The sequence below is a fragment of the Aulonocara stuartgranti genome (genome assembly GCF_965226115.1).
Source record: "Aulonocara stuartgranti genome assembly, chromosome: 14".
NCBI lineage: Eukaryota > Metazoa > Chordata > Actinopteri > Cichliformes > Cichlidae > Aulonocara > Aulonocara stuartgranti.
The window spans coordinates 16,015,880-16,039,969 of NC_138950.1; the positions used below are offsets into that span (position 1 = coordinate 16,015,880).

The 24,090-nt window shown below is 41.4% G+C and overlaps 2 protein-coding genes across 4 annotated transcripts in view; one reads left to right on the forward strand and one right to left on the reverse strand.

The window, feature by feature from the left end:
* Positions 1 to 3,313: 3,313 nt before the first annotated feature.
* Positions 3,314 to 4,611, forward strand: c15h3orf80 (chromosome 15 C3orf80 homolog). The gene has a single exon (XM_082504142.1). The coding sequence runs from the start codon at positions 3,826 to 3,828 to the stop codon at positions 4,471 to 4,473; it is 648 nt and encodes a 215-aa protein (XP_082360268.1). The 5' UTR covers positions 3,314 to 3,825; the 3' UTR covers positions 4,474 to 4,611.
* A 3,217-nt stretch (positions 4,612 to 7,828) lies between these two features.
* The window catches only part of ift80 (intraflagellar transport 80 homolog (Chlamydomonas)), a 57,357-nt gene continuing 41,095 nt past the window's right edge, over positions 7,829 to 24,090 (reverse strand). For 2 of the 3 annotated variants that reach the window (XM_082503419.1, XM_082503418.1), the window contains exons 14-20: positions 15,304 to 15,439; positions 15,029 to 15,176; positions 13,223 to 13,394; positions 10,902 to 10,991; positions 10,564 to 10,736; positions 10,213 to 10,336; positions 7,829 to 8,427 (exon numbers count right to left, since the gene is read on the reverse strand). In XM_082503419.1, coding sequence (XP_082359545.1) covers positions 8,317 to 8,427; positions 10,213 to 10,336; positions 10,564 to 10,736; positions 10,902 to 10,991; positions 13,223 to 13,394; positions 15,029 to 15,176; positions 15,304 to 15,439 — 954 coding nt within the window. In that variant the 3' untranslated portion in view covers positions 7,829 to 8,316. The remainder of the gene's footprint in view (positions 8,428 to 10,212; positions 10,337 to 10,563; positions 10,737 to 10,901; positions 10,992 to 13,222; positions 13,395 to 15,028; positions 15,177 to 15,303; positions 15,440 to 24,090) is intronic. The other variant, XM_082503420.1, reaches the window with a different exon arrangement.

The window sequence follows — 24,090 nt, forward strand, 5'->3', positions numbered from 1 at the left end:
TTCAAAGAAGGCAACAATGCTGAGTCAAATAAATTAATGCTATTACCCATCAAAAGGGCAGCTTTATATGGTTATTCACTATAAAGTGAAAAAAAAAGCTTGGCTCAGCACAAACCTTCCAAACATCTGACTTACTAAGAGCACTAAGTAATTCCCATTAGACAGAGAAGGGATTTTACCCCTCTGTCTTCTGGTGAGGATTTCTTTAAGTCTTCGTTCTCAGAGGAAGTCTGGATTCTGATTCATCTCCCTGCCAAAAACTACACAAAGCTGGGAGAGCAAGCCACATTAAGGTGCTCGTTAAGGCACACACTTTCCCTCAAGTATATTTGTTACCACATGCTTGTTCAAAGGCGCAAAGTTTACACTATGGTGTATTTCAAATGAAGTCTGTCCCGTGACCTGTGCCACGTCATCTCTTCTCGCCTCCATTTTTCGTGTCTCTGTCTACCACATTGTCCAGTTATGCAAAAAAAAGAAGAGAAAAAAATGAAAAAGAATGAAACCATACAAAGACACCCACACAAACAAACTCAAACATAAATACAGTTGCCCCATACTCTCAACATGCACAGTCCGTACACTTTAAGACCTCCGAGCCAGCAGAGCAATAAGATTAGAGGAAGTATGTGGGTGTGAAATAGCTGCGGTGTGGGACTTTCTGGATTCACACAATCTTCACTGACTGCAGGCCCTGCTTTTTATTAGAGTTCAAGCTGATGGGAATACACAGCACTGATGACACCCACACTCATATCCTGCACAGATACCGAATTCATACACTAATATGTTAAACAAGCTAAAACTTATGCATCAATCCTCCCCTGTCTGCAAAGCCAGACGCAGCTATTCTTAGGTACGATCACACAGAAAGAAATCCTTTATATAATGTATATTTGTGGACCTGAAACACTGCTATCATTCAAAGGAAAAAAATCTCATTGTTTCCATAAATGCTGCAGAAAAGAAGCTACGGAGGCTGAAGTTGATCTCAGGGCAGTAACCCTGAGGTTGTGACTTCTGCTCTGGAGCAAATAAAGTGAAACCCAGAACCATCAGTGGGTCCATTAACAAAGCCAGAGGCCGGACAAGGCTTTCTTTGTTTCATAATTAATGCAAACATGATAAGCATGACATTGACTGTTGGGCGGGCCGTACATCAGAGTCCTCGACACATGAAAATGAACGTTGCCATTCATCATTAAACACGGCTAATGGACCCCACAAGACTGAATTATTAAGCACAACACAAGAGACCTTTGTGCCAGATTAATGGAAGCACACAGGACGGCGTATTTATTACAGTGATATAGAATAGTGAAAGTGTTATCACAGCGATTGTTGGCCATACAGGAGGCTGAGACTTTGTGCAAGTTAACGCAACAGGAACACAGTCGCCTTTGTGCTGCTGGTGTTAACAGATTTGCTGCATATAAAATATCCATTGTTGCATTCTGAATTTGTCTTCAAGGATCAGGGTTTCTACTTGTGTACATCAAATATTCCAAACTATAAATATACTATGTGTTACAAAGAGGGGGGTGAATGTTATTTTCATGTTTCCTGTGGGATGTAGTTGGTCTCCAATTGGTTTGATGTGTTTGCTGGAAACTGCTAGAAAAGACAAGGGGGGCAAGGCAATCGTGCAGATGAACAGTGAAAATAAATAAATAATTCATTTTACACTTTGATTTTTCTTCAGGATAAAAAGATTTATTTACATTCTTATCTATATAGTTGCTCAAATTGGCTTGATTTGAGTCAGTTAAAAGCCAAATATCCACAGTTTTTCCTCCATACTGTACAGGTTGCAGCATTTTTCTGCCTTCCAGACACTGCACAGAGTGAAAGCTGTGATCAAAAATAGCAGTTGTTCTCTGTGCTTGTCAATAAGAGCCCTCCTGAGAAGCAGACTTGCTGGAAAAACGAAACAGGGGAGAACTGAGAAGGGTTTCTGAACTCTCAGAGCCATGGTCCACAGGCTATTGATTGTTTATTTGGTTGGAAAGTTGCCCTGTGATCACATTTCCCTAATTGAGGTAGATTACAGAAAGAAATACGATGCTGCATAAATTAGGTTGCATGGTGCTCTTCTTCTACTGAATTTCATGTCATAATGGTCCAGTAATTGGATTTGGTGTATTGTGCATTAGGCCTTGTTTAGGAAAGAGACGAATACAGACTGACTATCAGTAACAAACAGTAACATGAAGACAGGGTGAAATGTTCCTGTAATTTAAAAGGATTCACCACAATTTAAACAATGTAGACTTTGCAAAAGACTCTAAAGTCCTTATATTTATCAGTACAACCCTGTCTTTTAAAATAGAATCAGAGGCTGTAGTCTTCCCTGTAATGTCTTAATATCATAAATGCTATTCACCGCAGAAAGAGAGAGAAAAAGAAAAGGACAACAGGCCTTTGAAAAATGATGCTGGTCGATCTATACAACCACGGCGGAAAATTATTCAAGTCGCTAATTCATTGCAAGACAACAAATTAAGCAGAGTGGTTTAATTAATCAGTTAATATTCAGGACTTGAGGAGCAGCTTAGTGAGCCCGCTGTTCTTGGATGTTATCCAAAGGGACATCTTTAGCATAAATTAACACACGGGGCACAGAGACTATCGTTTAAAGCAAGGAATTAGTTTTATGGTTATGTTCTTCAATGCTGCAGACACATGGTTCTCTAGGGTGATACTGAACTAATGGGAATCCAGACACTCATCTAATGGGGGCCATTACAATCCACATTGCATTTTTAATGAGACGGTTGGAGCTGTTGGCGCCTTGTGTCAGGGACATTCACCAGTGCTGGTTTTTACCTGGTTCAGAATTCAGTGATGGGACAGTTTTAAAGTCTTTCGGGTGCAATGGATCATAAAGTGGCATCTGGGGACGTGTCAGTCTCAGATATTACAGCTGTTTACCTCTCTACATTATAAAAGGTTTCTATTAATTTATACTAGCCTAAAGAGTTCAGAAACATATGATGATCTTGGGACAATATGGGAAACATTAGCTCCACCTTAACCAAAGCCAACACTGATATCCTACTCATCCACAAATACTTCATAGTATCTTCTATCATTCATATTACTGTTAAGTGAATTTGTACATAATCTGCACTATCCTACATTTCCAATGCAGGATGTTTACTTGCAGTTAATTAATTCTGTATTGCAGTATTGCTGCTGTTCCTTGGCTTAAGGACCTCTGCTCTCAATCTATCACTATAGAACAAAGACTTGTTTAAATTTTACAAGGTACTAAGGCACAATATCTTCACTCCTTCCTCTTGTCACCCCTCCTCCTACATCTACAGCATTCTTTATTGGATCTTTAAAGTATAAATCATGATGCTCTGCAGCAAACATTGCACGTAGTGATCAGAGAGGGGGGCTGCTGATGTCTGAAAACTGGTGAGATTGCATGTGTCTTTGTGCAGGAGACTTCAGGTTAAGGCAGAATATGTAACCAGGAGCACAGGCTGGCTATCTGCGGGTTTCACTGGTGTAAGGACATGCTAGGACCCAATAAAGATATCTTCACCTAATAATGATGTAAGATTATTCATGAATCTCATCCCTGCTGCCTTCAGACACTGAGGTGGCTCCACTCCGATCGCCCATACTAAAGCAGACAGGTCGTCCTCAGCAGGGGGAGGGGGGGCACCTGCTGTCCCGCTCCTCGCTGCAGAAGCTGTGACAGCACATATTTCGCGAACAGCTGGAAGGAAAAGCAGTCCTGCAACACCTGAGCGGGCTTAACGATACGACGTCGTGCGTACTGGAGACGCGCCGATAGCTGCTCCATCCTGGGGGATGATGCCCCGTGTGCCGGGCGGCGGCCGGACAGCATACACTGGCACATTTCTGTCGGCATGCCTGATCTCTGCATGTCAAGCCGCCCAGAGCTGTGGGGAGGTCCAGTGCGGCGTCAACCAGCACTGCTGTCCGCCCACCGTCACAGGGAACACCAGTGCCAGCTCGAAGGTGAGCTGCTGCCAGCTCTCCATCCACGCATTTTTCGACAACGTCGGCTGGTTCACGCGGAAGCTGTCCGGCATCCTGATCCTGTTGCTGCTCTTTGCCATGGGCTACTTCATCCAGCGGATCATCTGCCCTCGGCCCCGGCGGCACCCGCACCACGACCGCGGCGAGGAGCCGTCCCTCTTTCACGGACACACATCAGCGTCCCAGGATTCCCTGCTGGAGCGGTACCCCGAATACAACCTCGGGGGCTTTGCCTCTCCAAACCTGCCGGCCTATGACGAAGTTAAGTATTTGCCCACCTATGAGGAAAGCATGCAAGACATGCACAGAGACCGGTCCGGTGAGAACTTGTTGTCCGAAAACGAGAGTGGCGGCCAGGGCAGAGGGAGAGCAACAGGACCGAGATCCGGAGACCAGAGGCTGGCTGCCCTGGAGGTCTCAGGACCTCAGAGCCCAAGGACATCCAACTCTGTTTGACGGAGACTGGGCAAGACTACAGAAACATTGTTATTCTTATTTTAATATAGTCAGGGTAAAAAAAATCTTGCAGAGATACAACGAACAAGCGCAATTATACTCCTGAATGTAAAGAATAAAAGAGAAGGCTGAGAAAAATGCAGGACTACGTGTTTTCTGAGATAACAGGAACCTGCTTTCCTTTTGTATGCAAATGACCGCTTGGGTTATGAAAAGCAGATTATAAAGTAAGCGGAGGAGGCTGAAATTGAGGCGCTTTGTGTTGGGAATAGCTAAATTGGCTCCAGTACAATCGCATTAAGCTTTTTTCAAACTTCAGCACCTCAATTTAACGGCAGCATGAAACAGATTTCCTGTCAAACTGAGGTCCTCTCTTAGTGCTTAATATACTGCCGAACCTGAAAAATTCTCATACTATTTTGTAGAGCCTTTTCTTTATTAAATTTGCATCCAAAAAAAGAAAATAGTTTTTTCAGTCCCCTTAGACATGGACTGAAAGAGAGAAAGGATTAGGGAAATATCTGTTATAATTCTTTCTGAGACACTTTTTTTTAAACCAGCCAGCCCTGGAGTCTAGCTTATCAGCATGAAGGCAGCAATCTACCCCCACATACACACTCCACTGGGAGCTGATAGATGAGCATTATATAAATGACCTGCTCAATGCTTGACATCTCTCCTGTGAGTGAAGCCTTACTGCCCCAGGTCCCAGCTTATGAACTCAAGAAGAAGAAAAATATGAATGAGATTACAGCTTCCAGACTGATAAGAGCTAAAGTTGCACTTTTATGAAGGCATGTCAGAGAAGATAGCTGCTGTCCCAAGGAGCAAAACAGAAAAATACTAGCTCACACGCGGCATTGAAGAAAATGTTCTTTCTTTGTTAAAGCAGAAGGATTTGAAGATGCCAGATGAGAATACATTCAAGTCTGCTTTTGCTGATGCTAACTGTCCTAAAGAAACAAGAAGTTACACTTTAGCTCATCTGAAAGAAGATTTTGAGAAAACATGCTTTCTGTGAATTAATGCCATAATACTGAAAAGGCAATTTTGTTCATTTAGTATTTCTTTACCTTGTGATTGACTGGGTGTCTGGTAAATAGTCACATTCTCCATATCGTATTGTCTTATCTTTAGGACCAGGCCAAAAATTCTAATGAGAATCTGCATTACTGCTGGATGTAAGCCAGCCAAACGTCTTTTGTTGTACGAACAGTATTGGATCATTTCGAATTCACAATAATGGAAGGTTCTGAAAGATCTGCATTTTTTTACATATGAACTGAAAGAAAAAACACTTTTCAATTTATTTGCCCGTCAACTTCAAGATGGACGAATGTTTTCAGTTTGTTGTGCAGAAATGAAAAGGAGGTGTTTGCATATAAACAGTGCACCAAATTAAATCCCATTAAAGATACAAGAGCAGGTGTAAAGCAGATAATAACCATCAGCTTATCAAATCAACTAAACTGATTTATCCCAGAAGCTCCAAAGTGCTCATCTTTCATCATTCCGAACAATGCAGAACCGTATCTGTAAAGCTAGCCTTTACAATTAGAGACCCTGAGTTGATCCCAACTCTAAAAGTCTGAGTGTGATTGTGGTGGCTTTTGTAAACCAATATCGCCTGACCATAATGGCAGAGCCAGTAGTGATCACTGATGGCTTTCTTTTCCTGAGGGACATTTGTGGGCGGCTGGAGTTTGGACTTAAAAGCATTAAATCCAGACTAAAACAACCACTGATGGGTAGATGAGGTAAAGGATCTGAGACCCTGAGCGGCATGAGGCCATGTTTGAGGGCTAATGAACCCATGAGAAGTGTGATTGTTGCGTTTCATTTTCTCCTTCCTAGTCAGTGTAGTTCACTATATACTGACTTCCATTTGTAAACATCAACAGTAAAGCTGTATGTCTTCTCTCAGGGGAGAGGATAGTTATATACGCTCATGGGAGATGCAAATCTATAAAAACACAGGGATAAATACAGTATTGGTACACTCAGTGGGTTTTGAATCAGAGCCCATAATTCAGTTATCGTATAGCTCTCTGGTATAAAGAACAGACAAACTTCAAAATGTCAAATCAATGAGCATTATCCTTCTCTATCCTCCTCATAAATTCTGCATTACATCCGGGAAGTGTATTTTTGGGAGAGCTTGGCTATCAATTTAATATATGAGAACCAGCCAGTCTTTGAATATAGATATACACTTCTATGGTTTAATAAAAGAAGAGCATCTGTTTGGCACTGTGTGCTGTGTAGCTTCAAAAATATGAAATATTTACACTGGCCATTTCATTGTAAGATATTTGCCACTGGGACTCAAAACTATAGAAAGTCTAATCTAAATGTGACTTTTATATTCTTAACATTAAGATATGGCTGAAGGTAGAGGCGTGGAATTGAGTGAATCAGGTATATCACGCAATGCATGGTTTAAGAGAAAGCATGAACTGATTTCACATGTTGCTGTTTATTGTGTGTGGCCACTCCCAGTAATGGATGTGAAACGTGGTCATCCAGTTCCACCATTTAGCTGTTTTCTCACATCTATATGGTTTGAGGTGAAGGAGTTGTTTGGATAAAGCGTGCTTGACGCCAAGCACATGATGCTCACTTGCTTTGTGTTAAATTACAGGAAAATCGTCACTACTCTTGTATTATGTGGAATTTGAACACGGAAGATGTTCAGTGAACCCAACTAGCTTTAACCTCAATGACTAATTAATGATTTATTTTGTCTGCTCTTAAAAATACATTAGTTCAGATAGATAGTTGGTGGAAAGACAGAAATAAAAAAAGGCTTTTAGAAGTGAAGTGACCAAAACTACAGGAAAACTGCTAAGAAAAAAAAATAAGCAGCAAGAGATACCCAACCCAAGAGAGAGATTTTCCTACTGTTTTCTGTGATGTGTGTCTGTTGCCACTCACTGTTTCATCTTGTTCACTTTCTACCATATCCATCTGCATCTTCATGACATAGTATAGGAGTCCTTTCTGAAGAGCCCTGAGAAAGATGTTCATCCTCCTGGACCACTAGTGGAGATGAATAGGCTATTACCCTCTGCTGATGTAGTGGCCCTCTGCCAACCAGGGGGTGGAGCTCCGTGGCAAGCGGTCTGTTTCACACCTCAGCAGCGGAGGAAATACAAGAACAATTTAAAAAGAGAAGCCCTGCATTATTTTAAGACTGTGAAAACACGCATGCACACAGAAATACCTTCAGGGTGCATGTGCAAAGCTTAAAATAAATCTCAGACCTCAAAGACAGTCCCTGATCCTTGTATAAAACCAGTAAAGTGTCACGACACAAAGGGGAAAACAAAGAAACAGGACATTTTGGATCAATACATACAGTATGGTTCACATGCTTTATTAATGGACATTCTCGCATTTCCACAAGGCAACACTATAAATGTGTAAACTATAAAAATATATTTTAATGTAAAAAAACAAACTGAAACATGACAAAAATAACACTTATACAAATTTACAGATGAACGCGTATACCTATTTAACTGTTAATGAAAACAGATTAACTTTAAACTTGATTCACTCAAAATCAGTCACTACAACAGGAAGGCCACAGGTCTGTTGGTCAGAAATACAGACAGCCTTAAAAAACTGTTATCAGCCACCCACAGTAACAGTAACATAAGCGATTTTGTTTAAAGCTTTATATGTAACTTGACAAGACTATGTGTGTAGTGTAAGTCAGGCATCACAGACATCACAAAATCTCAAAATTGTTCAGTTTTGGTTTTTACATGAAGGTAATCGTACTTGCTGTACTTATTGTGGACATGACCCTCTTAAAAAAATAAAAAACATTTTTAGAAATCAACGGCGTGAGGCCACGCTGCTCCTCACAGAGGTGTTAGCAGCTCGCTCTCTCTCTTTAGACAACTCCATCTCTATCTTTGCTTGGATTTTTTCCCAGTCCACTTCAACCTGGAAGACACAGTAAGATGAGATGAAATGAGAAAGTAAGAAACACTATTTTAACTGATAAACAGTTCCGGGAAGCATTTGGTAATGGGAGTTATCCCCCATTAAAAGAGAAGGAAAACAAGTTATAGTAAGCGTCTTAAAACACTGGCTTTCAAATGTTAGCCTCGGATACGCTAAGAAAGACGCTGCTAGATCGTCTGTAAATCCCTCCAAACTGTAAGGCTGGCTGAGCTCGGGTAGTAGAAAGCAACTTGTAATGCATTAGAGTAGGTTCTTTCTGTTTAAGAGTAATTAGTGTAAGTACTGCAAACACTTTTAAAATTAGAAATGTTTACTGAACAATTTACAGGAGTTGGGAAGGTCGTGTAGGATGATAATGGTGCTTTTTAACCTCCAGTGGTGATCACATGGGTTGAAGTCACATGCACACATTTTTCCTTGCAGTCTGGCTGAAATCCTACCTACTGCTGAGTTTTTCGGGGTCAGCTGTTTACATGGGATATGATTTAGTACGGTCTGGTTATTGTATGCGCCAACACTATAAACTGGAAGAGTTTTAGATGTGTAAAAAAAACCCAAAACAACTCTCTTATCTCTTTGGCACATGTTTGATCATCCTATTAAAGATGGATATTTACCATCTGTACAGTCCAGTAGTTTCCATTATTGTGTCGCTCTCAATTTTTTAAGAGTTGGATTAAAAACAAACTGTCCACAGAAGATCAGTTCATCTTGGAAGCTAGCATTTTTGGGAAGAGTAGACACTGTTAGGTCCATAATTTCTTGGAAAAGGACACTATTTTTATAGTTTTGCCTCACTATACTACCACAGTGGATTTTAAATAAAACTATATGTAATTGAAGTTCAGACTTTCAGCTTTAATTCAAGGGGTTAACAAATAAGTTTGGTGTTAACAGTTTATTCATCAGTTTATTATAAATTACAGCCATTTTTACAGATGGTCCCCATTTTTTAGAGGCTCAAAATTAACTGATCAGACTAACATGATTTTACATATTATGTTATTTTAAGCATTTTTAATACTTGCATGAAGAGTCTTGAGAGAGGGACTGCACTTTGATTCAGCTTCAGATGTTATGCCTGCCTCATTTGTAATGAAATATCAGGGAAACAGGCCTCGTCTAACTGCTCGTCTGTCTAAATTAACTCTGAGCCTCTGACAATGGGGCCAAACTCCACTGTGGTTGTGAACAGAGGCAAAACAAAAACTGTACATATATATATACCTAAACATTTTTGGCATGACGGCAAGTGTAGAAAGAACAAAGTCAAACGGTAATCAGAATGGATTTTTCTTTCCTTTAACCAGTTTACAAGAAGGTTTTAACCATCTCAACCATCTTTTAAAACCAACAGAGTCTCTGTGATTCTTTTTGTTATATGGAACTTTTTTTATTGTATTTGTACTTTGAGACTATAATTATAATATTAGGCATTGTTGCAGTGATAAGCACTCCAGTAACACTACTGCAAGCAATATTTGGGATTAAATAGGTCAGGTGCAGCTAGAGATTTGCCTCCTTTTGCAGTTTAATGCTGTAGGCTTTTCTGATTGGATGGTAAACAGAAATGCTAAGGTAACATAGTTTTTCCCTAAACCAACTTTTTTTAAGGCCACTTAGAGTGTATTAGCAGAGCAAACAAAGTTGATAACCCATGGGAAATAATTAGAAATAGACACCATCCACAGCTAAAAATGTTTCCAGTGTGTTGCTGACCAAGTCAGTTTATACAGTGCAGCAAGACAGGCCACCATAACGTACCCCTTCAGAGTACTGCAGGAATCTCTTATTGGTCTCCTTCCTGCCAAATTTCTGTAGGAACTTCTCCCTATAGGCCAGCACAGTGTCCACATGGGTCTTGTGTTTAACTGCCAGCTCCAATGCCCTGGACACAAGATGACATGATGCAGACAGACATGCATCCTCTGTGAACAAATATGCTTCACCTTAACTCTTTAAAACCTAAGTTTAGACTACCTCCATAAAACAAAATCCTTACACAGCCAAAAATACAAAAAATACATACATGAATAAAAATCTCCCAAAACTGCTTATACTGTCTCTTTACTAGCTGTACATTTCCAACATGAACACATATATACAGAATTATACCTTTCCCAGTTATAAAGGTCAATGTTGACTTGTATGGCCTGGTAGATGAGACCAGCTTGTAAGAAAGCAGCCTCAGCTTCCTGGACCTGACCACTGAACAGCAGCATGTGGGCCAACGATGACTCCTTAGATGGCTGCTCCCTTAGAAAGTTGATGTATTGAACTCTAGGTAACTGAAAGAGGTGAAGCAGCAGATATGCAAAGAGGGAAGCTAGAAATACAGTATCTCTTTTCACTGACAGATTCACTGAAGTTTCACTGAATTTTCTTTTTTATGGTTTTCTGGTGGTTTACAACACTTGTGTTTAGCTGAACTAGCCAATAAGTAGTGCTCTTACCTCTCCAATGGCAGCATAAGCCATCTCTGCAGTAGTCAGCTCTCTGTTTGCCATTGCCATGCCAGCGAGACATGCCCACAAAGATTGGTCCTAGGGATAAAGGGAACAACAGCAGAGAGCATCTTTTAATGAAACCATTTTTTTTCTTTAATTAATATCGACCTATGACATAAAAAAGGCACCTAACTCAAGGGAGGAAACGGTGTGGTGTTTACACCCTTTGCTATCAGCAGCCTGTAATAATAACACATAATTTGTTCCGTTTTCTGTTGCTGAATCTATGAAAAATGCCAAAGATAACACAATTTGGCAAACATAAAATAGTATAATTGCACCACCAAAGTGAATCCCAAAGAGCTATTAGCCAAAAACTTGGCATCTCTGCAGAGTGTGCTTTAGAAAAAAAAAAGGAAACTGGACAAGTGGAGGACAAAATAACTTGCAGGCCTAAAAAAACCCATCTACAGCAGATGAGCAACATCTGAAAATATCTGAAAGAGTCTGGAAAGCTTATTGGCAGCAGCTTAATTATTCATCATAACAATGCCAATGCAATAAAAACACACTGGGATAGAAAAACACAGATGAAACACTATCAGTCATGGATTGGTCTCTTTAAAGCCAGACATCAACATTACTGAAGCAGCGTGGGATCATCTAGATAGACGATAAAATAAAAGGCAGCCAACAGCCAAAGAAGAGCTTTGAATGTCCTTCAAGAAGCCTGAAGAATTATTCCTGAAGACTAGACAAGAAAGTTTGACCAAGAGTGTCAAAGAATAAAGTGGTCATACCACATACTGACTTTTAAGCTGGTTAGAATTGCAAAAACTCCCTTTAATCCTGCATTTTCATGCACCTTTGCACATGTTTCAATGAATCACTGCACTGCATTTCCAATTTTCCCAACAAAATATAAAGAAGTGGTGGTGGTGGTGGGGGGGGGGGACTTTTGCCTAGTACTGTATGTTGTAAATCTCATCTTGGTGGACATAAACCAAGTAACAGCTGAGCTGTTACTTACTTAGTTTTAGAAACCAATTGCTATGGAGAGATGAAGTAAAAATTCAGTCCTTTGGCCACATTCACAAATGACATATTTAGCAAAAAAGCACTTAATGAAAAGAGGATGTATCAGTGGGCATAAGGATAGAGTACGACTGTATCTTCAATGCATTCTGGTACACTTTACTCATACTTTAACCAAGTCTTTAAACATGCATGACACACACAAAAACAGGAGGTATTTGCAGTACAAAACAACTATAAATGTAAACAAATGTGTCGCCACTTTATTTCCTGCAGCTGGATTAATTAAAATTTGACCACAAATGGGCCAGCAGTTGAGCAAACTGAACTCCAGAGTCACCACTCTGTAATCTCCTGCGTTTTTCAGTATCCATCACTAAGAAAAACAGCTCCAATTAGAAACCACTCCTGCAAACAACAAATATCATCGGCAGGACTTGCCAGAGATCGTAAACATGACAACACAACTTCACGTGAAACAATTTCACGTGAAATAAACCTTTTTTTGCCTACTTAACTGTTAGGTTATAAACTTTAGTCACTGTATGTTAGGTCTGTGCTTCTTGCCTTAATTTATAACATGTTTCTGTTGACTCCTGTCAGGTGAGCACTTACTGACAACAACTGTGGTTCTGGGAAAAGCCACCAAACGCTTACCAGAAGCCGAGAGGATGGGGTCAAGGAAAAAGCTCTTAAAACTGGTGCCTCTCTCCATCCCTTTTGTTCCAACCACCCTTTGCTACTTGTTGTCCGTTTCTCCAAGCTTGTGGTTATTGCATCATTGCCTAAGCAAAGACACAGTCTCACACTGTGCTCAGTGTGTGTGAGTAATATGTTTGGAAAATCCACACATGCATGCAGCAGAGTGTGGATTTATGAGTGAGGTCTGGGGGGTTAATCTGGTAAATGGAGTCACCAGGCTAATTGAAGCTAATTAAAGCCTGCTGGTCAGGTCCCATAAACCTGTCTACTACTTTCTGGTTCAGACATATTATCCATGCATACACGTGACATACGCCATGGGAAGCTGAACTGTACCAGAGCCCCAAGACTGGAGGATATTTAACACTACCACAAAACTGCTAACATAAATACAACGTGAAAGAAATGTAGTAATCAATGCGAAAGCTTAATGCTCACTATGGCTTTGCTTGTACAGCTAATGCAAGGACATACACAGTTCTACAAACACTGAGACCAATTGTACAATGATGTCACATCACTTACATTAAGCACATATAGAAATCACTGACACAAGTAGAAAAGAGTAAAAGACATTTCCAGTATCTTACTTTTGCATAGCAGCAGAGGCGCAGTGCATCCTCCCAGCGCGCAGAGATGCTGTATTCATGCAGGAGGGCAGGAAAGGGTAGTACACTGCTGTACACCAATGAACCATCTCCTTGGCGTAATGTCACTTTGGTGCCAATGTAGTTTAGAACTTGGGGTGCACGTCTGAATTCACTTTGCAAAGACACACACAGTTTGTTACAGTAAATACTGCATTGACAGAGGGCAGAGGGAAAAAATGAGTTTGTTATGCATAAATAACATATAAATGATTCCTGACGCTGCTTCGACAGACTCATTAATAGTGCAGATTTTACCAGTTTCCTCTACAAGCACGGCATATGTAAACCTGATAAAATGGCCCAACAGCCATGGTACCACTGTAACCTGTACTGTTCTTAGGGCGTCCTGCTTCCTGTAGAACACCATCATTGGTCATTTTTTTAGATACACCTTGCTAGTGCTGGGTTAGGTCCCATTTTGCTTTCAGATCTGCTTAATTCTTCATGGCACAGATTCAAAGGTGCTGGAAACATTCTTCTGAGATTTTGGTACATGTTGACATGATAGTATCTGACACATCTCAGTAGCTTTTAAAATACTCAGCCTGCCTGGCACCAGCAACCATGCCACATTCAGAGTCACTTAAACCACTTTTCTCCCCATTCTCAATGCTAAGCTTGAACTTCAGCTGGTCACCTTGACCATGTCTAAATATGTAAATGCACTGGGTTGCTGCCACGTGACTGGCCAATTTGACATTCGTGTTAATCAGCAGTTGAACAGGTATATCTAATAAAGTGGCTGGTGTATATCCAACAAACCTAAAGAGAAACTTTCAGAAATTTGCAGTTTCTGATGATTTATTAGCTTTTGCCACTTAGACTTTGGTGTTCCTCAAATTTCTGCCTGCTTGAGCACTAAACAGCAATAATAAAACCAGTGAGTGAGTCCAAAATGTGCACAAAAAGTTTACAACCAAGTGTTCAGATTAGTGTAGCAGACACAAGTATAGTTTACAATTGCCTGTACTGACAGTGCAGGCACTCTGCCTTCAATGCTGGCTAACGCTGAGGAGTTCTGGCCAGAAAGCTTTGCACAGTCTGATAGATGTTGGCCATATGCATTTTGCTTTGGAGAATGAGTTAAAAGGTACAGAAAAGCTGCCTCCATTTCTGCTCTTAGTTCATATTTGACATCTTTTCCAGAAACCTCTCAGATGAAAATGCAAGGGCACTGAGAGGTTCTCTTATATACTTCTATCTACTCTGGCCAACTTTAAACTTGAATATAACCTTTTGCTGCTTTTGTAATAGGAACTTACTCGCCATTCTGGTGAATGGTATCAGCTGTTACATGCTAAAGTCACCAATTAATTCTCATCCCCATTTCTTGTACTGCATAATACCTCTCTGTCAGAACCTCTAGAATCTCCCCACGTAAGGTGGTTTTTAGAGTTGGTGCTTTGACGCACCAGACATGGTTAAATTGGCAACTGAGTATTAACAGGATCATTTTACAGAAGTGTCAAGTCCTCATAAGGAGGTTGGAGGATTGGTGGTGTGACATCTATTAGAATTAACAGCCAGGAGATGCTGGTTCACATCCTACTGGAACCTTAATTTTGTTTTCCTTTTACATCCACTTGCATCTACCTGTAACAACAATAACCTTTCTTTTTGAAAAACAACTCATTGGCCTATGACCAATCACTCTCACTAATGCATTACCCAGTGTGTCAAAGCATAGACACTAATTGTTTATTAATTAGTCACACCAGGGGCTTTGCGAAAGCCCAGGGAAATTACCTGCCATCTTTTATGCACAGTGTCTTCGGTAATAATTCCTTGTCAGTGAAGACAACACTTGGGTAGTACCACACTGTCAGCTGGTTGTCTTGGATTCCACACAGGATGTTAGCAGCATCATTCCAGGCCATACTATGAACCATGCTACCTAAAAGATAGAAGATGCATGCAGCTATTACAGTAATCTAACCTTAGTTGCACGCACACACACACACACACACAAAACAAAGAAAGTCATCACCGATCTTGTTAAGTGCATTCCCTCCATGTCTCACCAATTTTGCAGATTTTGGGTTCTCGTCCAAGATGACGCACGGTGGTCAAATAAAGGTCACGGTTCTTGTCTATCAGGGCAATTTTCCTGTCAGTAGATGGGCCACACTGATCCAAAGCTATCTCCAACACCTCCTGCTACATGGAAATGCACACACACATACACACAAACAAGTAAATAGGTAAGTGGGAATAGGAAAGGACAAAAGATCAGGAAAAGAAAGGAATAGGGAGAGGCAGTTTATACCGTGACCCAACAGTCTTTCTGCCAAATGTGTGTGCTTGTAGAGTGAGGGAGAGAGAGAGAGAGAGTCTGTGTGTGTGTGTGTGTGTGTGTGTGTGTGTGTGTGTGTGTGTGTGTGTGTGTGTGTGAGAGAGAGAGAGAGAGTGAGTGAGAGAGCGAGAGAACCTGTGTCTGTGTGTGTTTCTGGCCAGAATTAGCTGGCTTTGGTCCAGTATCTTGGAGCTGCATCGTGCTGGCAGACAAAGCCATGCTGACAAACAGTGACTACTGCTACTTCTACTTCTTTTCCCTCTTTTCTAATTCTTTTCTTCTTTTTTCTCTCTCTCACTCTCACTTTGATTCCAAACCCCATCTTCTATTTTTTTTCTTTTGTCTTTATTGTCTCTAATCTTTTGGGATTTTCTATATTTTCTAAATCAGACTGTCCAAAACTAAAATTTCAACAAACTGTGTGTATGTATAGATGGAAATTAGCAATTAGAATCATCACTGAATTTCACTAAAGCTTGAAGGTTGCAAGAAAAAAGTCAACCTCCTCAGCAGGTGATCCTAAGGTTGCGGAAAATAAGGAGTGTAGATGGATATCGCCAGCCTAAATTATCAACATGATCGATATTTCAGGGAAAAATGCTTTTAACACAGCCCCATTTCAACAATTACAGCAATGAAAAAAAAATGCCAGGACAAAGATTTACAGTCAGCAGTTTCAAACTTTTTTTCTTTTCCTTTTGGTCAATGACTTTCACAGGGTCAGGGTGTATGTGTAATGTAACCTGTTATTCCACAAAATAATCTATCAAACTACACTGTAAAATGCTATTTAGCAAGACCCGTTAGCACACCTCTACTCATGGAAAACAATAGCATTCAAAGTTCTAGATAAAGTGATCACTGCAGCATTTATATTAAAATTAATTTGGCCTAATCACAGTAATCACTAGCTGAGGTAAGTCTGCAAATTCTCCCTGCTGATGAGCTATAGATCGTAACTTTTGATGAGGAAGCTAAAAGAGGCTGCTATCCTGGCTAAAAACCATATAATGGTACAAATACAGTTGTGGTCAGAAGTTTCCATACACTCATCCTGGACACAAACGTCCGAGTAGTTTTGATCTTATGATTTCTTTGAAATGTTCTTTTTCCAGAGCAGAATGATTAAACAGCATGCATCTTTAATGGCTTTAAAACACTAGAATTGGGTGAACAAGTCTGAATTTATTTTGGATTTTCTCTAATCCACACAGGACAAAAAACATGCATACAGGCTCAAATACATAGATCCAGTGGGGCAAAAAAGTATTTAGTCAGCCACCAATTTTGCAAGTTCTCCCACTTAAAAAGTTGAGAGAGGCCTGTAATTTTTATCATATCATCCTCTATTGTGTTGTATATTTCATTGTTTTTCTTTACACTACCTGTTTTGACCTGTCTCCCTGATGTGATGTTTGTGTATTGTATGTATGGTCGGGAGAGGTCCAATTTTGCTGCAGGCAACTGCAAGTGACAAATAAAGGCTTCACCATCATCATCATCATCATAGGTATACCTCAACTGTGAGAGACAAAATGAGGAGGAAAAAATTTCAGAAAATCACATTGTGTGATTTTTAAAGAATTTCTTTGCAAATCAGACAATGTGATTTTCTGGATTTTCTTTCCTCATTTTGTTTCTCACAGTTGAGGTATACCTATGATGAAAATTACAGGCCTCTCTCATCTTTTTAAGTGGGAGAACTTGCACAATTGATGGCTGACTAAATACTTTTTTGCGCCACTGTGTAGCCCCAGTAATGTTAAATGTCCGTTAACTAGTTACACCTTCATCAGATATTGTTGGTAGCCATTAACAAGCTTCTAACAACTGGTCAGATTCCCGGGTGTTCCATCAGTATAAAGTTCATGGTAGGCTTGAATCTGGGTTGTTTCTGAACATCCCAACTAATTTCCTCTCATCTGAGGGTGACGCTTGTGGTCTTCTACCAGACCTCGTTAAAGACGTGAGACATCAGAATAACTTGTGAGTAAGTACAACTATTTGTAATAATGACATTGGAATCTGCAGTTGTTTAGAAATGGCTACAAAGAATCTTCCCAAATTGTGTAAATCTGCAATTATCCTTCTTAGACCTTCATTGAATTCCTTGGACCTTCCAATTCTTTTGAGTATTGGTCAGTCCAATGAATGCTGTCAAACAAATTATTTTAATGCTGACAAAGAGAAACTACCAGACATAATAGGCCTCGATAGATAGATCAAGTTAAAATACATTGTAGAACTTTTCACAGCACTTAATAAACAATTTAAGTGAGTGTATGTATACATTTGAGCCTCTATGTATACTTGACCATGTGTATTAGAGAAAATCCTAAATAATGTCAATAAAGTTGTATGCTTTACAATCATCGCATTCTGGAAAAAGAACACTTCAAAGAAATCATTAAAAGCCCCGAATTACCATGACTTTTATGCCCATGATGAGTGTATGGAAACTTCCAACCACAACTGTTTGTCACCAAGGTCGCAGCAGCACTGACAAGGACACATAAATTTCACTATATCCCTTTTTGATCAGATCATGCACTAAATTCTGCCCCTTTAACATGATAAGGCCATGTTTTAAAAAAAAGGTATTTATTGTTACTAAGTGTGACGGCCAGTGGGCTGGCCTTGTGTTTTGCTTTTTCTTTTACCCGTTTCTTGCAGGTAGGTGGAGCTGACCCAATTATTGATGCAGCACACCTGAGAGGCCAGTCCCAGTGTATATAAAGACACCTTGATTGAACCAGTGGTGGCTGGCTTTGACGCTCTCTCTGGCACTTGTCATGTTCATTAGGAAGTTTCAGTTATGGCTGTTATGTCCTTTAAATTGTGTTTAAGTTGCTTTACCTTATTTTCATTAAATATGTCTTACAGTCTTTAAAAACCTGTGTGTGGTCTCCCATTTGTTTGTCACTTCCTATGAGCCGGGTTGTGACAAATGGCGGCTCGTCCGGGATCGTCTGTGCAATTATCCTGGTTTGGTAAGCTTTCTAACATTTGATTGAGAGCTGGTCTGTTTGCAGCTGCTTGTCTAGTTGTGTCTTGGCTAGGACTTGCCTTGTAGGCAATTATTGAGTTGATTGCTGATCAGTTTGGTTATTTGTGGTGCTTTGATATTCTGGGTCTGCTGTGTATTGTGTTTGGGAGGCCATTTGGTTAGGCAGATTGAGTGGAGGCAGTCATGTTAATACTGTTGTTTGCTGTAGACTTAAGTTTACTGGAGTTAGTGTTGATGTGCTGTCTTGTGTCAACTTTGGAGCGTATGAGCTGTGTTGATTATTGAATCATTAAAATCAGTGCTTTCCCTGTTAGGTTGAAGGAGTGTTTCTCTCGAGAATCATTCACTGAAATTTCTGTTGCGGTGAACACGGTTAGAGCAGTTGTCTCGGGAGCACGTCCCCAGGATTGAGGGGGTCGCTGTTTGTGCAGTTGCCTTTCTCTTTCTGGCGGTTTTTAGTGCATAAGTACCCACCGTAAGTAACTGCATGAAGACTAGGCTTTAGTTAAGTAGATTTTGGTTAGGCAGTTAGTGGGAAAGTGCTGTTTTCAATTGCATGTCGAGAATCAATACTTTGCTGTTATGGCTACTGTTGATGCTTTTGTTCAGTCTCCATCGGAGGAACTCTTGAATAGTTGTACTAAAGAACAACTCTTGAAACTTGCTGAACATTATGATGTCGACGTTGGAGATAAACGGTTGAAAGATGAGATTAAAGGAGTGTTGAAGGCTGCATTAGTAAAGAAAGGCGTGTTGCCAGGTAAAATGAAAACCTTAGCGGCTGAGGTTGATCAGTCTGTGGTCTCAACTGCCGTTGCTTTGTCTTTTGAGCAGCAAAAGGAGTTGTTACTCTTACAAATGGAAAGAGACAAGCTGAGCATTGAGAAAGACTGTGTAAGGCATTCTTTAGAAAAGGAAAAGTTGGAGCTAGAGCAGTATCAGCTAGACCTAATCAGGGCGGGCAAGTTATCAGGTGGTGTTGAGGCTAAAGAGTCTTCTCCACAAGGAGTTGAAACTTTTGATGTCGTGCATAATTTGCGCTTGGTGCCGAAATTTGATGAAAGAGAGCCAGATGCCTTTTTCTCCCTTTTTGAACGCATTGCCGAATTGAGAGGATGGCCAGAAGCTGACTGTGTGATTATGTTAGTCTGTTTTGACTGGAAAGGCTCAGGAAGCTTATTCAGCACTCAGTGCAGTTGATTGTTGGAGTTTTGCTACTGTTAAAGATGCAGTTCTGAAGGCGTATGAGTTGGTACCAGAAGCTTACCGTCAACGTTTCAGATCATGGAGGAAGTCTGATAAGCAGTCGCATATAGAGTTTGTGAGGGATTTAACTAAACACTTCAACAGATGGTGTTCGGCACTGAGAGTGACAACTTTTCAGGATTTATGTGAGTTGATGGTATTGGAGCAGTTTAAAGAGTGTGTTCCTCCTGTGGTTGCCACTTATATTGCTGAACGGGAAGTGACAACCGTTTCTGACGCTGCTAAATTGGCAGATGAATATATCTTGGCACATAAGAGGCAGGTTGGTAGAAACTGTTTTTCAGTTGGTGCTCCCGCTAGAGCTTTTGGTCAAACTAAGTTTATGTCATCGGACCCTGCGAAGGCCATTGGTGGTGTGAAGCCCAGTAAGTTTGGTCAAGCATGCAACTACTGCCATGGCGATGGACACTGGAAAGCAGAATGTCCCTTGTTGAAAAGCAAGTTGGCGCGTACAGGCAAACGGGTTAAGCCTGCGGCTCTTACAATTCCTGCACGGGAAACTTCAGTACTCTCTTGGGAGACGCCAGTTTCGCCCAAGTCTGACTTGGAGAGCTATTCGGGGTTTGAGGATTTTGTGTCCGATGGGTTTGTATCACTCCCGGGTGATGTTCATAAAGTTCCTGTAAAGATTTTGCGTGACACAGGAGCGAAGGATTCTTTTATCTTAGCTTCCGTGTTGCCATTTTCACAGGTTACTGATACTGGTGAGTGTGTGCTTGTTCAAGGCATGGGTTTAACCACTATCTGTGCTCCATTGCATAAAGTCAGGCTGTCATGCAGTTTTGTGGATGATATCATCTGCCTTGGTGTTCATCCTGCTTTGCCACTTGAGGGCGTACATGTGATTTTGGGGAATGATTTGGCTGAAAATCGAGTCTGGGCTGACAATTCTTTACCTGTTAAATCTAGAGTTCTGAATGAGTCCCATGAGTGTGAACAGGGTTTTTCTGACTTTGCAGCTTGTGCTGTTACAAGGGCTGCAGCTAAAAGGGATGCAGAGCCTGTAACTCAAGCAGAAGAGTGTCAGGTTGAACCAGATTTGATTGTTCCTGAACATTTGTCAATTTCCCAGCAAGAGTTAATTCAGGCACAGCGTGCTGATGCTTCACTGACTGAGCTGTTTCACAAAGTGCAACCTAGTGATGACGCTAGAAGTGCAGCCTCTGGTTATTTTCTGCAGAAGGAGGTACTAGTCCGTAGGTGGATTCCGCAAGGGTTGGACTGTGTTGGGAGTCCAGTTATCCAGATTGTGGTTCCAACTAAATACTGTGACGAGGTGTTGAAGTGTTCTCATGACAAATATGGGCATTTGGGAGTGACGAAGACTTATAATTACATCTTGCGCTACTTCTTTTGGCCACGTCTTAAGCGTGATGTTTCAGCTTACATTAAGACCTGCCATACTTGCCAAATTGTAGGTAAGCCAAATCAGTCTATTAAACCTGCTCCACTTTGTCCCATCCCTGCTGTGAGTAACCCATTTGAACATTTGATCATTGACTGTGTGGGCCCGCTTCCTAGATCAAAATCTGGTTCGGAGTATCTGTTAACTGTAATCTGCCAGGTTACGCTTTATCCTGCTGCATATCCGTTGCGTACCATCACAGCTAAGTCTGTGGGAGTGACCAGGGATCAAACTTTTCGTCACATCTATTTGCACAAGTTCTTAAGCTGTTGAATATTGTACATGATAAAGCCTCTCCTTATCATCCAAAGAGCCAAGGTGCTTTAGAGCGCTTCCATCAAACACTGAAGTCCTTGTTACGTGCCTATTGCACCGAAATGAGGAGTGACTGGGAGGAAGGTTTACCGTGGCTTCTGTTGGCAGCGTGTGAAGTGTGCCAGGAGAGTACTGGGTTTAGCCCAAATGACTTGGTCTTTGGCCACAAAGTTCGGGGACCGTTGACAGTGCTGTGCGATAAGTGGTTGTCAGGTGAACCACCAGTGAACTTGATAGATTATGTTAATGGTTTTCGGCACAGACTGTATGTGGCAGGTCAGTTGGCCAAACAGAAGATGAAATATTTTTATGACCGGCGTTCTGAAGAGCAGCAGTTTAGTAGGGTGACCAGGTTTTAGCTTTACTGCCAATTGCAGGGTCACCGTTCCAGGCACGGTTTGCTGGGCCTTACACCGTGGTACAGAAACTGTGTGAACAGAATTATCTGATTGCTACCCCAGATCGCCGGAAAAGAAATCAACTTTGCCATGTTAATTTGTGGAAACCATATCATGTTCGTCCTTTATCCGTCGGTCTGTCAGGCTCTCTCATTTCTCTTTCCGCATCGAGTCCAGGGTTGACTGCTTGTACAATAGCGCAGTAAGTTTGTGGGGGGGAGGATGTGGCAGCACCTGATGATCCTTTATTGCTTGGTCGTCTGAAGAATTCAGAAACTCTTCAGAACTTGGATGTGCTGTTGGGCCATTTGCCTGCTGACAAATGTGCAGAACTGTCTGCATTAATTAAAAGGTATTGTTACATTCCCCTGAGGGGTCTAGGCGGTGAGGGGGAAGTAACAAAAAGTGTCCAGGTCAGAAAAAGGAGTCAGGGAGGCAAAACGGTTCAATTAAAGAGTTTTATTAAAGTAGCTCAACTAAAAGAGATGGACAAGCCGCTATCACCATTTAAGAAAACAAACAAAACTCAGGCGTTGGTCGATAAAGTAAAACGTAAGCCAAAAAAAGAGAGCAGCTCACTAGCTGAAAACCACCAAGAACACAGCTCACTAGCTGAAACCACAACAACCACTCAGCTCACAAGCTGTAACCACACTACTGGCACTCTGGCCCAGAGCTCACCTTTCCTTGGGCTTAAATACTTTTAATTACTGATGTGAGTCAGCTGTGTAACAGGGAAAGGTGGCACCTCAGGCAGAAGGTGGTGGGACACGCCCACACAGGCACCTTCAGGAGGAGGCCCTGCTAGGGCCGTAACACCCCCTCCCATAAATACAAACCCATGGTTTGTCAAATTACGATAACCAAAACAACTAATCAAGTCCGTAACCATCGCATCAACAAATTGCAGGCTTCCCACCTACCAAACCCCATAGCAACGGTTAGGCATTTCCTGCGGCAGCTGCCAATCCCATCTCAGTGGGTTCACAACATTTCCAGAGAGTGGCCCCAGACCCTCGAAACAGTGTCCCATGTGATAGCCAGGGCTTCGAACCATCACATGTGGAGAACCCAGCAGGCAGCTAGCAGGCTTTACTGAAACACAGACATGTTTGTTAGCAAGGGGTGCAGGTCTGAGTGGTGGTTTTAAACATGAACTTTCTCCCCGCAAATCATTTTGAGGACCGGAGAAATGGTCAACCAGCGGCAGCTCAGGGTTAGTTGGCCTCTTACACTGACTACATGACACTACTGAGCAATTATGCTCCAAGTGTAGCCTTTTACTAGGCCGGGCAACCTTGTCGGTTTGAGAACCGCGACTGACTTTTCTCAAAGCAGGCCCTTTTTGCGTTGAGTGGGCTTTCTGTTTGAGTGCCAGTTTGACACAATTGGCAACCACATGGCCAGGCTTGTGACAGAAGAAACACAGTTTGGGCCTAGATCTTAAAACCATAACTGCATTTGCTTTGTTAGCTGGCCCACTCTTACCTGTCCAGAATGCGCTATGGTGCAGATGGATATCATGTCCTACAGCACTTGCTTTATGAGTCAGCTTAAACTCATCTGCCAGGGTGGCAGCTTGCTGTAAAGTTGTAGCCCTCTGTTCACTTAAATAAAGAGCAATACACTCAGGAACAGAGTTTTTAAAATCCTCCACAAGCATGAGCTCACGTAACGACCCCAAACTGTTAACCTGGCTTGCAGAGCACCACCTACCAAAAAGCTTTGCCTTCTCCCGAGCAAAGTCAAGGTAGGACTGACCCTGTGCCAACTCCAAACCTCGAAAATTCTGCCTATAGGCCTCAGGCACAAGTTCATAGGCTTGGAGGACGGCACTTTTAATCTTTTCATAAACTAGGCTGTCCTGCCTAGACAGACCAGAGCAAGCTTCCTGAGCCTTACCTGTGAATTTACACAGCAACATCACCCCCCACACGTCTTCAGGCCACTGTAATGCAGTTGCTATGCTTTCAAACACACTGAAGAAGCTCTCAACACTGGATTCACAGAAAACAGAAACCAGGTGGATGTTATTGCCCACAAACGAGCTTCTAGACACCTGTGCACTGATAGCTGTATCATCCATTTCGGGGGCGGAGAAGGCTTAGCAAACACACCCTAATT

Coding starts and splice junctions, on each gene's coding strand:
- c15h3orf80 (XM_082504142.1), top strand. CDS start 3,826: ATGATGCCCCGTGTGCCGGGCGGCGGCCGGACAGCATACACTGGCACA.